The sequence below is a fragment of the Heterodontus francisci genome, chromosome 17 (genome assembly GCF_036365525.1).
Source record: "Heterodontus francisci isolate sHetFra1 chromosome 17, sHetFra1.hap1, whole genome shotgun sequence".
Classification (NCBI taxonomy): domain Eukaryota; kingdom Metazoa; phylum Chordata; class Chondrichthyes; order Heterodontiformes; family Heterodontidae; genus Heterodontus; species Heterodontus francisci.
Window position 1 is genome coordinate 55,571,098 of NC_090387.1, and position 18,254 is coordinate 55,589,351.

The 18,254-nt window shown below is 45.0% G+C and overlaps 1 protein-coding gene across 2 annotated transcripts in view; it reads left to right on the forward strand.

Moving 5' to 3' along the window:
- rbl2 (retinoblastoma-like 2 (p130)) overlaps nucleotides 1-18,254 on the forward strand; it is a 176,648-nt gene that overhangs the window by 75,521 nt on the left and 82,873 nt on the right. For both annotated transcript variants that reach the window (XR_010976710.1, XM_068049452.1), the window contains exon 5: nucleotides 231-359. Coding sequence is in view for 1 of the 2 variants with exons in the window: in XM_068049452.1 (XP_067905553.1) it covers nucleotides 231-359 (129 nt within the window). In the remaining variant the exon portion in view is untranslated. The remainder of the gene's footprint in view (nucleotides 1-230; nucleotides 360-18,254) is intronic.

Sequence of the window (18,254 nt, forward strand, 5' to 3'; positions counted from 1 at the left end):
AGGTGAGTTACTTACTGCAGAATCCCCAGCCTATGACCTGCTCTTGTAGCCACAGTATTTATGTGGCTGCTGCAGTTCAGTTTCTGGTCAATGGTAACCCCCAGGGCGTTGATAGTGGGGGATTGTCAAAAAACTAACAAGTATAATACAGATTATAAAGACCTAATGATATAAGTAATTGTGCTCAATTTGCATTTGGAGTATTAACAGGTTTTCTTATTTTTTTATAGGAAATTTCCCTATGATCAGTGATGATCTTGTTAACTCGTACCATCTTCTGCTCTGTGCACTCGATCTGGTATATGGGAGTGCACTGCTCTGCACTCACCGTAAAGATTTGCTGAATCCCAGTTTCAAAGGTAGGTCCCTTCTGAAACTACAATCTTTAGCTCAATTAGTATTTTAAGAGCCAAAACAAAAGTATTCTTCGGCATCGGGTAGTTTTCCTGAGAATTTAAAGTTATTACTGTGATAAATTTATGCACAACCTAACTACAGTCTCACAAAAAGTGTATGGTCGCAAGGTTTTGCTGCGTGGCGCCAGTGGTTTTAGTGCTGCCAGAGGAGCCGGTTGAGGAAGCAAATGGTGGTGTCTGGGGTGGTGGTGGGCACTCTCAATCATTTACAGCACACTCTGCCACGATCACCATGTTGTGGAGGGCGAAAGCACAGGCATCCCATGCTTACATTGGAAGTATGCAGAGTGGGCAGATCGTTGCATCAGTAAGTGTCTAATGCTGATTTGATACCCGACATGCCATTTTGAACCTTGCCACTGCTGTTAAAGCTCTCTCTTAAACACGCACAGCACTTTTTAAAGGCATCTCCATTCAACCTGCAGGTGAAGTGCTTTTGGCGATCTGCTTGCTGTTGTGGAGTTGGTGGAAGTATTGTGTTGTTGGAGGAGTTGTGAGGAGCGGTGCTGGACATTCGGAAGGAGTTATGTGCTTCTGAAAGACCTCTGAGTACACCACTCGCTCCCAGTCATGTGGGCTATTGTTGCAATTCCCCTTGGGCTGTTCACAGAGATAGAAGGACTAAGGCTCTCAGCGGGAGACTGTACCCACTTTGGGTCTTCAGGGGCACTTCTCCTACCTCCACCTAAGCCAAGAGCAGTGTCTTTTGCAGCTGTGCTTCACCAAGGAGGTGGCCACAGAACTGTGCCACTTCTTGGAACCAGATCTGCAGCTTCAGAGCAGGGCGAGGACAGTGCTGCCAATGGTCGTCAAGGTGTCTGTGCTGTGAACTTTTACGCCAGCAGATCCTTCCAGGCTGGAACAAGTGACATCACCAATGTATTGCAGGCCACCATTCATCGTTGCATCCAGAAGGTCACAGAGACCCTGTACGCCAGGAGAGGGAACTTCATTGCCTTCCCTTTAAACAGAGAGAAACAAGAGGAGTGGACACGTGGCTTTGCCAGGATAGTGGCATCTCATGCTGCAGGGAGACATCCACTGCACGCACATAGCCCTGCGGGCGCCTCAATGGGAAGATGTACCAGAACCACAAGGTGTACCACTCAACGTGTAGTTAGTGTTCGACCTCGCCAGAACATTATGTTGGTGAGTGCCCACTATTCTGGCAGTAATGATGCTTTCATCCTGTGCCAGTTTGCAGTTCCAGCCATCATTGAGCCATCACATTGAACCAGAGGGTGGCTTTTGGCGACAAAGGCTATGCCCCTCAGGAACCCCTCAACACATGACCAGCACTCATACAATTAGAGCTATGCTGCAAGGAGGAACATCGTAGAGCAGATCATCGATATCCTGAAGCAACGGTTCATCTGCCTGGACCACTTGGGGGAAGACCTCCACGACTCATGTCTCCTGATTCATGGTGGTCTGTTGCATCCTCCACAACCTGGAAATGATGAGGACCTTGCCACCAGGCCTTCAGCAACCACCTCAGAAGAGGAGGAAGAGAAAGGGAAGAGGCAGGTGGCACATCCATGGTCTGGGTGGGCTATCTGTGAGTGTAGAATCGGACTCCGATTCCGCTGAATATATCTTCAGATACTGGTTTGTCAACACTTCCCCACCTTCCCTTCCCCATTACGGACCATCACTCTTGGCCATAATCCTGAAATAAAAGACACCATAAAACAACTATTCTGTACCAACTTCATCCAACAACACATCCCCTAATCCATACAATATTCAACTAAACACCCTTGTGCATTCCATTAGTGCCTGTCTTGCAGGTGCCTTTGCCTAGCCTAGGGCTTCTAAGCAGTGCTACCCCACTGCCTGCAGCAGGACTGTTGGAAGGCTGCTGGATTCCAATGGGGGAGACTAAAGATGGCCTTGGAGCAGCTCTGGGCCTTGTGCTTTGGACTGCACTACCTTGGCATAGGCAGCAGCAATCTGATGAAGGGTCACTGACCTGAAATGTTAACTCTGCTTCTCTCTCCACAGATGCTGCCAGACCTGCTGAGTATTTCCAGCATTTCTTGTGTTTATTTATTATTGTAGCAGCAATCTGAGATGGCTGATAGGCAACAGAAGAGGCACTGGCAGAGTGGCAATGGGACGAGCACGAGTGCTTTCATCCTGAGAAAGGACAGCAGATTTATACACCACAGCACCACTGCCACACCCCAGGGGCAGCACCTCAACAATCCTAATAATCTGCTGGAGCACAGATTGCTGGACTGCTGTGAGACACTGCAAGCCCCTTTGAGCACTGACATCCGCAGCCATGATGACAGCAGTCTGAGCCTGCATGGCAACAAACTGGGCTTGCGTGGCAACAAGCATCACCTCAGTCTGAGCTTCCACTGCAGCACTCAGTTATTGCGTGACTTCTGTCTGTGCTACAGTGGAAGTTGAGATATCGGCCATCAGACACTGAATCCTGGCTGGGTCTGCAAGTGTTCTCATAGAGTTGACCACCAGCTTCATGTTGGAAAGGACGGGCTCCAAGCTCTGCATGAAGCCCTGTGCCAAGTTGGAGTCAGGCTGCTCCATGCTCCTTTATTGTGACAACAGGCTCTCTGGCAGGCCTGCCAATGCACCTAGCATTTCGGAGGGCATACCCATCAGCCACCCCATTAAAGTCCTTTGCAGAAGAATTCCTCTGCAACCTCGCCCTCGTGAACTGGCACCTGCACTGTTCTTTCCCTTCACCTGACTGCAGCTCACTCATGTCTGGTGACTCACCATCTCCGGATCCCACCTCTTTACTACCCTCTAAGGTGCGCACAGTGTTAGTATCCAAGCTGGTAGCTGCGAGTGTTAGATCAAGTTATGGTGCTTCTTCCTCTAGGCCTTCAGCCTCAGGCACCACTGGCTGGCCAGGCAGATATCTGAAAGCATAAATGCAGAAGGGTAGAGGGGGAGGTGGGGGAAAGCAAGAGATGCATGGTTACACCATCTGTAGCTTGTACATCATACCCGAATGCGGGGTAGAGACGAAGTTGGATTTAAGAAGATGTATAAGGCCAGAATCTACTGTCATCCTGGATGGCTTCAGCGGCACTGCTTGCCACAGCTTCAGTGATGGCCACTCTATTTATTCCCAGCACTGTGTCCTCCATGGAGATCAGCACTTGCAGGCTTGCCTGTCCCCTGCCAGTAAGCTGCTGCTGCCACCTATTATGGGCACCTTGTCCTGCAAAAGAGAGGGAAGTGTGTCAGTGAGTGCGTTGCAATGTGTTTGGGTAGTGTGTCTACCACAGTTGAATAGCTGGCAGTGCGTGGAAGTTGTGGGATTGACTGTGTAGCTTCTAGCAGTGCTAAATGTGTAAGGGTGAGATGAAGCATATGAATGTGAGGTTTGAGTTGTGGTTGATGGTGATTGTTGGTAGGTAAGTGAAGTGGGTGTGGTGATTGGCGAGGTTTGTGAGGCTAGTGGTGCAGTTGGTAGGACTTGGCATGTAAGAATGCATCTTGACCATTCATGTGAGGTCACTAAACATATTACGGCACTGCATCCATATTGGCGCCAGACTGTTGATGTTGACTGCTGTATCCACCTGCTCTCACTGTCTTCTGAGCTGTTGTCTGTAGGGCCTCCTGGCCCCTGAGGGAAGAGAACCTCTTTCCTCTGATCCACCTCCTGCACCAGCAACTCCAAAGTGGCATCAGAAAACCTAGGGCTACGCTGTCTTGCTTGTCATACTATTTTGTGTCCTTTGTGAAGCTCTTCCAATGTTACCCAGCCATTTCCAGCCCCTGCTGCGGCCAAAATATACCTCCTGTTTAAGAGGTGTAGTCTGGCTTTGAGTAGTGCGGGCTAACTTTAAGTGGTGCTAGCCTTGCCTGAACATGGGTCCCCTGCTGAGACAGGCAGCCTCTCAGCAGCGCGTTCAGCGGTGGGCTGCATAGTACAATCATGGGAATGAGCAGGCAGCACGAAGTTTGCGTCACTTCAAGTGGACATGCATCACGATCCCGGTGCCAGAATTCAGGGGCTGTTCAGTATAACTCCCTATATTCTTTACACTGACAATAAGTTGTTGGGTATCAGCCAAATATGATAGGAAGTGTAGATTCAACCTTTTTAAAAAAATGGTGAAATGTTTTCTTTCGTCTTCTGAAATGACATTAAATGAAAACATCATCTACTGACGGCGTTCATGGAATGATCTTTGCCTTCTAATGGTCATACTGAAATGTACTTGCTTTCTACTCACTGATTTAAGGACCCTGGTTAAAACTAATAACACGATTTACAAATAAAAGCTCGGGACAAAAACTGTCTGATATTATCTAGCTGAAAGTGCCAAAACATTCCACGTGCAATGCAGATACCATCTCGATTGCGTAGTAACCTGACTGCCTTATTAATTAACACGCTAATAGAAAGGAAAACAGCGAATATCTCTTTGGCAGCAAATATAATTTTCCATCACAAATATCCTGTTAAACAAAAATCCTCTACAATTGTCATTGATGCTATCATTGTGATGTGGCAATTAAGAGGAATTGTCCTATAACCTGCATACTTGCCTGTAATATAGGAAACTTTTGCTCAACATACATGTTCTAGTTTCACAATGGTCACAGAGCCTTTTTATTTAGCATTCACAAAGGCCTATGCACTATCCATTCACACATTATTGAGTGCTTTCATGCTACTACTGCTTGGATATCTCTCTAAATAGTTATGAAAAGTAAATAACCAAAGATTTGATTTAGATCTGCCTTCAGTAACTTTGATAATTCAGGATTCTCAAAATTAGATCCGAGTGCAATGGATAATACCTAATTATCTCAACTTCTAATGGTCATGCAATATAACACAAGGGGGAACAATAAAAGTCTACTTATGAGACAAAACATATGATGATCCACCCTTAAACCAACCAGAAAGCACAGTAAATGAGGAATAAGGGATTCTCATGCTTTGCACTTCCTGTAAACTGCACAGGGTTGTATCATCCAATTCCATTCCTAATGCTGCACCTGCATATCATTAATATGTTATTTACAATGCCAAGTTTGTGCTGGAATGAATCCAGCACTTACAGTACTTTGGTACAAACTTGGCCACATGAATCTTGCTGAATTATGCACTCTGCTCTTGCACCGGCATAGAACTGCATCCCTAAGACTTTGTCCTGGTATAAGTTCAGAAGCTCAGCAATGTCAACTCTTCATAGAGTTATAGAGTCATACAGCATAGAAACAGGCCCTTCAGCCCACAGCGTCCATGCCAATCATAATGCCGAGCTATACTAATCCCACCTGCCTGCATTAATTCCATATCCCTCCATGCCTTGCTCATTCAAGTACCTGTCCAGATGCCTCTTAAATGTCGCTACTGTTCCTGCCTCCACCACCTCCTCTGGCAACTCATTCCAGATACCCACTATTCTTTGTGTGAAAAATTTACCCCTTTGATCCCCTTTAAACCTCCTCCTTCTCGCCTTAAATCTATGCCCTTTAGTTTCAGTCACCCCTACCATGGAAAACAGACTCTGGCTATCTACCCTATCTATGCCTCTCATCATTTTATATACCTCTATCATGTCCCCTCTCGGCCTCCTTTGCTCCAGGGAAAACAAACCCAGCCTATCCAATCCCTCTTTATAACTCAAACCCTCCAAACCAGGCAACATCCTTGTGAATCTTTTCTGCACCCTCTCGAGTTTAATCACATCTTTCCTGTAGTGCGGCGACCAGAACTGCACACAGTACTCCAAATGCGGCCTAACCAACGTTATGTATAACTGTAACATGACGTCCCAACTCTTGTACTCAATGCCTCGGCCGATGAAGGCAAGCATGCCATACGCCACCTTCACCACCCTGTCTACCTGTGTTGCCACTTTCAGGGAACTATGTACTTGCACCCCAAGGTCTCTGTGCTCAACAACACTCTCCAGGGTCCTGCCATTCACTGTATATGTCCTGCCCTGGTTTAACTTCCCAAAATGCATCACTTCACACTTGTCTGCATTAACTTCCATTTGCCAATCCTCGCCCACTTTCCCAGTTGATCTATATCCTGTTGTAACCTTAGACAACCTTCTTCACTATACCACCAATTCTGCCAGGGAAATCTCATGGCCCCTTTTTGCCCTTCTAATTTCCTTCTTAAGTGTAGTCCTACATCCCCTATACTCCTCGAGGGACTTGCTCGATTCCAGCTGCCTATACCTGACATATGCCTCCTTCTTTGTCCTGACCAGACCCTCAATATCCCTCGTCAACCAAGGTTCCCTAAACTTGCCAGCCTTGCCCTTCCATCTAACAGGAACATTCCGGTCCTGAACTCTTCCTATCTCACTTTTAAAAGCCTCCCACTTGCCAGACATCCCTTTACCTGTAAACAGCCTCTCCCATTCAACTTTTGAGAGTTCCTGTCTGATGCCATCAAAATTAGCCTTCCCCAATTTAGGACTTCAACCTGAGGATCAGTCGTATCCTTTTCCATAACTATCTTGAAGCTAAGAGAGTTATGGTCACAGGTCCCAAAGTGCTCCCCCACTGACACACCAACCACCGGCCAACCTCATTTCCTAAGTGGAGGTCGAGTGTAGCCCATTCTCTAGTTGGGCTATCCACATACTGCTTCAGAAAACTATCCTGGACACACTTAACAAATTCTTTCCCATCTGATCCCTTAGCCTACACCAGCTCTTCAGCCACGCATTCATTTGCCTAATCCTCCTATTCCAACCCTCACTCGCACGTGGCATAGGGAGTAATCCTGAGATTACAACCCGAGAGGTCCTGCTTTTTAACCTTCTGCCTAACTCCCTATATTCAGTTTGTAGGACCTCATCTCTCTTCCTGCCTATATCGTTAGTACCATTATGGACCATGACCTCTGGCTGCTCACCCTCCCCTTTCAGAATGTCCTGCAGCCGCTCTGAGACATCCTTGACCCTAGCACCAGGGAGGCAACGTACCATCCTGGAGTCTCGTTGTCGCCACAGAAACGCTTATCTGCACCCCTTATGATAGAATCCCCTATCACTATAGCTCTTCCACCCCTTTTCCTCCTCTGCTGTGCAGCAGAGCCCTCCTTGGTGCCACGAACATGGCTGTTGCTACTTTCCCCTGGGAAGTCATCCCCCCCAACAGTATCCAAAGCGGTATATCTGTTTGAGAGGGGGATGGCCACAGGGGACTCCTGCACTACCTGCCGCGCCTACTACTCCGTCTGGTTGTCACCCATCTCTTTTCTGCCTGTGCAGCCATTACCTGCGGTGTGACCACCTCACTAAACGTGCTATTCACGACGTCCTCAGCATCGCAGATGCTCCACAGTGAATCCACTCGCAGCTCCAGCTCCGTAATGCGGGTAGCCAGTAGCTGCAGATAGATACACTTCCTGCAGACATGGTCATCAGGGACACTGGAAGCGTCCCTGATTTCCCACGTAGCGCAGGAGGAGCATATCACGGGGCTGAGCTCTCCTGTCATGACTTAGCTTTAGGTTAATTAGTTACTCCCTTAATTAAAAAATACTAATTATACTAGGGGCCTTGTTCTACCCACTTCAATCTAAAGTCCTTACAAAAAAAACACTTTGGTAGTACTCACCTTATCACCAGAGGATTTTATTCCAACAAAAAAAAACTTTCCCCTTATTTTTTTAAGATATTCTAACAGCTGCTATTCACCAATCAGTTACCTTGCAGCTCTCCTCTGACGTCACTGTTTGCCTTTTTTTTTTCAAAACTCTGGCGCGCTGGAAGCGCTCCTCTCCACTCCGCTCCGGGAAGGTAAGAGAGCCTTTGACTATTTCTGTAACCATGAATGCACCCTGAACTCTGTTTCTGTGACTCTGGGCCTTTGTGCACCTCCCCACCATTGGCGACATGACTTCAGCTGCTTAGACCTCACACTCTGGAATTCTTCACTAAACCTCTCCACTTAACTCTCATCCTTTGATACGATCCTTCAAACTACCTCTTTTGCCAAGCGTTTGTTCATCCCTCCTAACATCTGCTTTGGTTCAATATCCATTTTTTTCCTTACAACTCAATGAAGCACCTTAGGACATTTTATCTACATTAAATTCACTAGATAAATTCAAGTTGGTGTTGTTGAGTTTCTGAATGTAACTAGAAATAGTGCTCATTTGAGGTACCCCAGTCAGTACTTTTCCCCATTCAGAAATAACTCCTCTAATGAGTGCTCATTTCATACACTATAGCCAATTTCTTATCTGTTCCCTGAATTTATCCTCAATCCCTGCGTGGCTTTGCCTTACAGCATGTTGCAAATGGTGTTGGTTTTTTGAGGTGGGAGTTTCTACTTTGGACGTTAACACATTATTTCAATCCTATGCGTAGACAAAATGGTAAACAGGCATTGATTTGGCACTAATGGACGATAAATGGGATGAAAATCCAGCCCTTGATGTTGACGTAGTAACAAACCTATTGTCTGTATTACTGGGGACCAGACCATTCTCGAGATTCTTGTCGTGTGTGATCTGCTTCACTCTATCACATTCTGAAACTGTATCAATATAACGAGTGTGTAGCATGGAAGGTTGTTCTGGCAGTACTCCACCCATTTGAACTAAGCCATGCTAGGTAGGAGCCACAAATACCTCTGTGTACAACAAGAAAGTGAAAGAATTGCTTCATATTCCCACAGGGTTTCTCTGGTAATATATCGGCCAAAGCTCTGGTGAAATGCTTTCAGTCTTTTGTGTTGTTTCTCAATGACTTCTTCCCATCTCCAATCACAACTTATGCCAGAAGGCGGCACAGTGGCGCAGTGGTTAGCACCGCAGCCTCACAGCTCCAGCGACCCGGGTTCAATTCTGGGTACTGCCTGTGTGGAGTTTGCAAGTTCTCCCTGTGTCTGCGTGGGTTTCCTCCGGGTGCTCCGGTTTCCTCCCACATGCCAAAGACTTGCTGGTTGATAGGTTAATTGGTCATTATAAATTGCCCCTAGTATAGGTAGGTGGTAGGGAAATATAGGGACAGGTGGGGATGTGGTAGGAATATGGAATTAGTGTAGGATTAGTATAAATGGGTGGTTGATGGTCGGCACAGACTCGGTGGGCCGAAGGGCCTGTTTCAGTGCTGTATCTCTAAACTAAACTAAACTATCAGAGATCCTTATGGAAATTTAGTATCTTTTTTTTAGTTTGGTCTCTGACTCTGTCTTAAAACATTGCATAATGTGAGAAGAAGCTCATATTGTGATTGCTATTAAAATGCATCTTGAAAATAATGCATCAGGCTGATTTTGAATTGTCTCAAATAAACTGCTTGTGCCTGCCTGTTAAAAAATGGCCTGTTGTCTCCAGATTATGTTATCAGTGTAATAATGACTTATGCAGAGAGTTGTGAGCTTTTATGATTCAGTGACCACGTTGGGATATGGTAACAACGTAAGTTGTACAGCAAAGTCTGTGCATGTCAGTAAAATGGAACTTCTGAATTCTATAACTTTGCTATCTGTGGTATAATAGCTTTCACTTTTTTTTCATCAGAAAATGTAACCCAGTTTAATGGTGCAATTTTAATGTGTGCTTTGTGCACGTATTGTACCAATGAGCTTGAATAAATTTCTGTTCTGTGAACTTTTATTGCCACTAGTATGAACCAGAAGCGGCCACACTGGATTTGTTGATGTCCAACTGAATACTGCAATGTGGTATACTGCTGAAGCCTTCAAGTTGATCCCAGCATCCTGGCATCCTGTGCCATTTGCCATGGTGCCGCAATCCTCCGAAAAGTCCAGCAAATCGAGGAAAACAAACATCTCTCCATCTACCAGGATCACAACAACTTCACCCAACACCATTTGAAATTGCACAAGCCCTTTTGGCCACACACACTTAACCTTCAACATTGCGACTTCAGCCTTGTTAAAGTTTGGAAGGCCAAATGGAGCTCATAAACAGCCGTAGATACCTCATGAAAGATCTGACACAGAAGCTCCCTGGCTTCAATCTTCCGTGAACACTAAACCACATCCGCACAAATAATGGAAGATGCGGGTACTAGACGCACAAATAGAAAATTAACACTCTCCAGTGTGCGACTGTATTCACCCAGAACAGACTGAAGGCTGATTCGCAAATATGAAGGATGTGTCATGGAAGTGTGCTATGTGGAATGATGATTTTTTTTAATCCGCCAGCTCGAAACCTGAATTAAACTTAAAAGAACAAAAAACAGATAAAGGGTGACTCCACTAGCAGCTAAGATGGCCATCCCAATTTCCACCACTATACTCCACATTCTAATGCATCAAGGTGGGGACGAGTTGTCTGCCCAGTCCCAGCAAGAGCAATGATCTGGGGAATCTCAGTGAACTACCTATCCTGTTCCCATTAGCAGGACATTAAGGCTATCACTTGGATATTAAACTGGTGGAGATGAACAACTCAAACTATGATTGAGAGAAGGGAATTCCTAGACATGAGCTGATTACGTTGCAATAGGGAATACACGCTGGTAACCATCATGTTGAATCATTGGATGACGGTCATGTGACAGGGCCACCATCGGTGTGCTTAAGCTGCTGTTTTCTCTGCAGCTGCCAGACAAGTAGCTAGAGACTGACAAGAGAAAACCCAAGTGGGGTCCCTCCTCCCTCTTTCTCTCTCCAATCCACCTTGCAAGCTTCGAACCCTGCCTGCTGGCTGCAACCACCTACGCCTATCACTGCTGTAGACAGAGACACCATGAACAAAATGATCCGCATCACTGTTTCCAGGAGAACCACTGAATCAGCTTTTTACATCTGCAAACCGGAAGCCTTGGGATCACCAAATTCAGCCTGAAGCCAGCTGAGTCACCAACCTCCACAGACTGTATATCCCTTTTTTATTGCTCCAGACTCCAATCCGACCAATCTATCCTTCTCCACTCTAACCTATTTGTGCGTGTGTGTGTGTGAAAGTTGGAGCATAGTTTTATTATTTTGCTTAGATCAGTTTAAGTACAATAAAGCTAACCTCTTTGCTAAATTCAAGAAAACCTGTATGATTGATTCTTTTTATGATCATAGCACATAATTAATTAACCACTCACTGAATTGGCCAGTATACCCACTTTCAAAAAGAAATAAACCTGTTGTGGTCAAACAAGGAGAGGGAAAAGTGGGGAGCTCTTTGACCCCTCCTTACCTGATCGTAACAGCGGCATCACAGTGATACACTCTTCCTGCTTAACCACCTGATGTACAATAATAGTTCTTCTTCTACATCTACATCAGAAAAGAGGAGGAGGACTGGGGGACTGCTACGGCCAATAGAATCATATCCCACCACCTACAGGAGAGGAAGGGAGAGAATTGAAAAAATTTTCTAAGACCGTGAAAAACCCAAAATTGTAGTGTGTAGGATACAGAGGTTTGTTGCTGATTCAATCTTAAAACTGAATATGTTCCTCTGAATATACAAAGGGCCAAACATATGGTGTTCACGAAATGAGTTAGAGCTGTATGCAGTAAAATCCAATCCTGTCCTCACCCACTGCACACACTTTCCAGCAGCTTAGTGATCAAAAGCATCATCTCTGTTTGACTGTCTCTTCCTTAGCCCTAGGACACTGAGTTGTTGGAAGTGCTCTACTACATTCCAGCTGAGATCAGTTAAGTCAATACAGATCAGACATCTAAACTGACTTTCCTTGTCTGTGTGCACATATCCACTGGACACATTGGCAGCGCCCATTTTTTTTTTGCCTTGGACACGTCTGAAATCACGTCCTCAATGGGGCAAGACTCCAGCCATATGTTTCCACCTCAGTTGAAACATTATACTTTAAAAAGAATGTTTATTTTCTGCCTGCACTTCAAGACTGGGTCAGATTTCATTGCTCTTGTCTCCACTGGCAGTATGTACAGATTTGGCCAATGGTATTCAGATTTTGACCCCTTTGTCAAAAGGCAAAATAGCTGCAGTGCTTGTGGTAACTATTTTACGCTGATCGTAACCCTGTTCTGTCACAATAGTGAAGAATCCCAGGCCAGGTCGATCCCAAATTCTGCTTAAAGTGGGGAAGGGTGCTTGCATTGCCATTTTCCCTCCACCATGCAGACGGCATCACAAGAGGTGGGGCTGGTTTAGGGTTCCTGACCCTACTGGTTTTGACGGGAGTTTGCTGATATCAATGGTTCGTATCCCAAGAGCTGCCATTGGCAGCTCAGGAGAAAAGTTTCTTTGGAAATGATCTACCTTTTGCTGCAAATTGTTTTATTAAGATTGAGAACAGGGCGAATGTTTTTAAATGGTATAGCAGCCAATTGGCTGTTCACTATTGCTGCACTACACCTGCTTGCCATACTTCTGGAGTTCCCAGCGTGTACTGGGTTGCAAGGAGCTTGGCTAAGTCAGCAGGTGCCTGGATGTGCCAACTGTCTATGCCTGGAAAATCCAGCATGTGGAAGGATAGAGAAAGAATTGGGACTGGAGTGGACAGAAAAGAATCTATGTTGAGAGAGGATTTTTGAAAGCTGTGAGCCAAGAGTATCTACCACTTGTTGAAGGTAAAGAAAAGCATTTCCTTGTAGTGACTGTACAGTGCAAAGCAATTACTCTCTGCTTTTATCAAGTTGCATTAATTTTTATGTGTTAGCAACCTACAAAGTTAAGATTGATCTGCAGGATACCGCTGCAAGCAAGTTCAAGAACCCAGGAGAAAAGTCTTGTAGCCATCTCTTTGGTACGACTGTGTGTTCACTGCGCTGGTGCTGAACATGCTACTAATGGTCATCTTACTGTAAAGTCAGTGATATTTCACTTTATTATAGAAATCAAGCCTAATTGTGGTTCATGAGCAATAGCAGCAAACTGCTCTTATTTTCCATGGATAATTTTGGTGGTGACCTTCCACAACCTGGTAGCTGTGAAGATGTTGATTTTTTAAAAACAAAGTGTTTCTTGACAGTGCAGTGGACCGCTGACGTCATCAGGGTGCGCCAAGCTGTGCACATGCACAGCTACATCTTGCCAGGACTAAGTGGCGCATGCGTGGGATTACATCATCATGTATCTGCATCTGGTCCATCTTCGCGCATGCATGATAAAGCATCGTCGGGTATCCAGCCCGCCTCCCCCCCCCCCCCCCCCCACCACTCGGCTGGAGGAAGCGGCTGGTAGGGAGGAGGGAGAGAAAGTGAGTTGCCGAGGGGGGAGAGTGGCCAGTGGGGTGGGAGCTAGTTGCTGCATTCGGGTGAAATCGGTCCTGCTCAGTCATATAAACAAATCACAATAACGAATTGACAGCACATTTTATACTCTGCCCGATTTTCTTTCCATTGATCGGGGTGCCAATTCACTATCTTACAATGGAAATTCAATCATAAAATTCCTTTTGTATTTAATAGCATTATTGGAATATTTAATGGATCTGCGGATTACAGTTGGTATCCTATAGTTACATAGCAAATTACTGGGCTTCCATCCAGCTTAATGTAAGGTTAGTTTGCTGGAACGATAGAACCATAAGCATTTCCTTAGATAAGTTAGGCAGCGCCATCTTTAATCCTGGCAGCTGCCTGAACGTCGCACCCGGCTTATGCTGCATTAATATGCTGCGATTAAATCTCTCCTTCCAGTTGACAGAGGAGTCTAATTTGCATTGAAAATTATGCAGATTCTTGTCAAAAAAATGCACATGATCCTGATCCAGGTATTATGGCTGGGTTTAGGACCTCCTCCATTGCTGGGCAGAAGATGGAGGCCTGCTCTCGTCCTGTTGCCCTGTTGCTTCTGCTTCAAAAATGTATCCAATTTTCCTTTAAAAAGATGAAATAGCGCCTGCCTCAAATACTTCATGTGGTGAAGAATTTCATGCTCCAACAAGCTTCAGTGTGAAAAAATTTCTCCTAACTTCTCTCCCTACTGTCTTAGTGAGAATTTAATATTGATGACTCCTTGCCACTGATAGCCCAGAGAAAATGGTATTTCCCTCGTCACCTGTTAAAGTAATTAATTCATAATTTTAAAAAATGATTTTAAATCTCCTCTTAGCCTTCACTGCTTCAGGAGAAATGGCCCCAGCATCTCAAGTGTCTCCTCATAATAAAATAAAAGGAAGATTTGCATTTATGTAGCACCTTTGATAACCACTGGATATCTCAAAGTGCTTTGCAGTCAATGAAGTATTTTTTGCAGTGTAGTCATTGTTGTAATGCAGGATGTGCACAGCAAACTCCTACAAACAGCAATGTGACAATGACCAGATAATCTGTTTTTGTGATGTTGATTGAGGGGTAAATATTGGCCAGAACACTGGGGAGAACTCCCCTGCTCTTCTTTGAAATAGTACCATGGGATCATTTACATCCATCTGAGCAAGCAAATGGGGCCTTGGTTTAACATCTCATCTGAAAAACAGCACCTCCAACAGTTTAGCATTCACTCAGCACTGCGCTGGAGTGTCAGTCTTAATTTTTGTGCTCAAGCCCTGGAGTGGGACCCACCTCCGGCATCACCCCAAAATTTAAGTTATTTAATTGAACCTGTGCAGCTGACAAATCCAGCTGCTGACAGATCATCAACCCTACAGTCGGGTTCTACTTTCATTATAGCATTTGATAGTCGAACAGACACAATAATATGGATTATGTCCACTGGAAGGTTTGAGTTCAGTTGAATTCCACCAGTCTAGTTTAATGCTCTAAGTTGTTTTGTCTTTTGGTAATCCAGAGATAAGCATTAAAAAAACTGTGATGCAAAGCAGGACAATGTGATGATGGCAATAAGATATACTGGTTAGTTAAATATCTTGCTTGAACCTCACAGTGGCTAGCAGCCAGTGCAACAGGCAGTTCTCTTGAGTTTGCATGGAAGAAATCTGTGGACTGACCTGATAAAGGCATATGCAAATAATTACTGAGCAATAAATCTCCATTGAGTCAGCAGTGTAAATTTTAGCTGTTTTCAACTGATCCCTAACTGTTAGCAGAGCATTGCAGTTCAGAACAATATCTGAATAGTTCTAAACTGCCTCCTGTTTGAAAACTAGGGAATATTCTAAGTCCTGTGTTGTTACTTGCAGTCACAATTTAAAAGATTACAAGGTCAGTATAATTTTGAATGCATAGAATGTGCAGTTTGTAAGATTGCTATTTGTTTATTCTACTTGGTTGCAGCCAAATTTAGTTTTATTGAATTTTTGCTTGATGATTTATCAAGTTTAGTTGGTAGAAAATATTGCAGATATGTAAATGTATTTTCTGCTCTTTTGTGATTTAAGGCCGTAAAATTTGGCTCCTTAGCAGCCAGATTTTCGGCGATACAAGAGCCCAAATGGCATCTGCAAGATGTGTGCAAACATCTGGTGCAAAGCGTGCTGGACACCATTTTGGTGGCGACTTTAGCACATTTGCGCATGGAGCGTCTGTTGGAAGTATGCAGAATAGGCAGATCGTGGCGTCAATCAGCGTGTAGCTCCAGCTAACGCCGTCTCTTAACTTCACAGAGCTGAACATGCGTTCAGCAGCAGGGTCTCCAACCTTAAAGGGATCAACAACTACTTTCAGGTTAGTTGCTGATTGATTTCTACTGGCTGGTTCTGTGAATACAGAATTGTTTGGTGGTTTCTAGAGTTGTTTGAAGTTGCTGAAGTCTTCAGGGAGAGGTGTGACAAGTGCTGAAGTCCTGACTTCAAGGATTCTGCACAAACCATTTGCTTCCAGACATGACTGCAGTAGTTTGCATCCCCTTTGGACTACAGCATGGTAGGGAGAATGAGCAGAGGCGACACAGAACAGGACAAGCTGCTACAAGTGGGAGGAGGGAGAGAAGGGTTCTCAGCACAAGGCTATATTATCCCAGAGTGTTCAGGAAGCAATTGTCATACCTCAACATCAGCGAGGAACAATGTGCTAGGTGTCTCCACTACACTAAGGATGTGAAACCCACCACCTGCTGCAGCCACAACTGCAACCTTAGAGCAGGGCGAGGACAGCATTGCCAGTGGCTGTGAAGATGACAGTGGCCAAGAACCTTTATGTATCTGTCACCTTCCAGGCTGGAGCAGGCAATATTGACAAAATCTCTCAGTTTTCTCTCCACTGTTGCGTAAGTGAGATCACTGCAGCTGTATATTCCATAAGAGCCGGATACATTTCATTTCTCTTGCCAGCAAGAAGCAGGCTGGATCGACAACCATTTCGCTCATGCCTCTTGAAGTGTCTTGAGATATTTTTCTAAAATGTCTAAATATATGTTGCTATTTGGTTTATATTTCATTTTGTGAATTTGCTTCAGTTGTTCCTTTTAAAGAAGGATTTTTTGACAAGTATTTGTTAATTTTGGAATAAAACTGATGTTGCACATTTAGTCCTATGCATTTCTGTAAATGTTTTAGAATAAGAACCAATAAGAATGTAGAAAATGTTGCCAATATTCTGGACAGACTGAGTGGGTATTGTAAAATTATTAAAGCATTTATGCTCAGATACGTATTGTACATGCATCTTGTTGCTTTTTTCATGTCATTTTTGAAAACAGAATAAGACATAATCTCGTGGTAATGGCCGGAATTTTACAACCCCCTCGGGAGTGGGCTGGCAGGCAGTAAAATTGGGCAGTATGGCGGGGGTGCCATGCCCGTTGCCTTCCTGCCTCCACTGTTATTTTACCAGCGGTGGGGTAGGTGTTGGGTGGCCCGCCCGCCTTTGGGCCAATTGAGGCCCTTAAGTGGCTAATAAATGGCCATTTCAGGGCCTCTTCCCACCGCTGCTGCTATTTTATCAGTGGCAGGGGATGGCCCCTGCCACATGATGAGACTACCAGCCTGACTGCAGGCTTGGGGTCTGTGGATGCCCCTCCTGTATGGGCACCCTGTGCCCCACAGAGGGCCCTCCCAGCTGAACAGGCTACCCTGGCTTGATTTCCCCCCACTCCCGGCCTCCCGATAGCCACCCCCACCACCCCACCCACCCACAGCTCCCCACCCGCCGGGTCTGCCCCCCCCCCACTTAATTGAACTCTGCTCTGGTGGCGATGCTGGGACTGAAGAGTTGCGGGCCCTCTGATTGGCTGACAGCTCTTGGAGTGGGACATCATGCCTCATGGGGGAGGAAGCCACGACCTCAGGTAACTAATTGCCTGACCCACGCAAAATTGCATTGTGGCTTTCCTGGACGGCATAGGTAGGCTCGCTCCCGACTTTCCAACCGGTGGACAGGGCCACCACCTCCGCATTAAATCTCAGCCAATGGGACAGATTTTCTTGTTCCTGTGCCCAGGTGTATAGGATTTTATCTGGCAAACATCCTTATGAGATCCTCCCTGCCTGATTTTCTCCAAGCACATGCCAGTATGCTCCAGTCCAGGAGCAGGAAATCAGCCCCAATATTGTTAAGTGGAGGAATGGGACACAGAATTCTCCAAATATTGCTTTCTATAGATAAGCAACATCTGCCTCATTAACTTTGTTTAGAATTTCTAGAATTATAGGACTATATCTAAAGGTAGCAGCTCAGTTTAGTTGGTAGCATTTTGCCTCTAAGTCATAAAGTTATAGGTTCAAGCTCTATTATGTACTTGATACATAATCTAGGCTATTACTTCATTGCAGTAGTGAGGGACTGCTGCATTGTTGGAGACGCTGGGGGTGGGCTTGTATTTATTTAGCACCCTATCACATCCTCGGGTCAATGGGTTATTAGTAAATTGCAGTCATTGTTTTGTCATAGACAAAACTATCATCCATTTTGCACTAAATCCGAAGACAAATTTCACTTTGCTGTCTTCTGGGTGAGATGTTAAACTATGTATCTATCTACCAGCTCAGACGGACATAAAAGATCCCATGATACTATATGAATAAGAACAAGTTCTTTTGGTGTCCTGGACAATATTCTTCC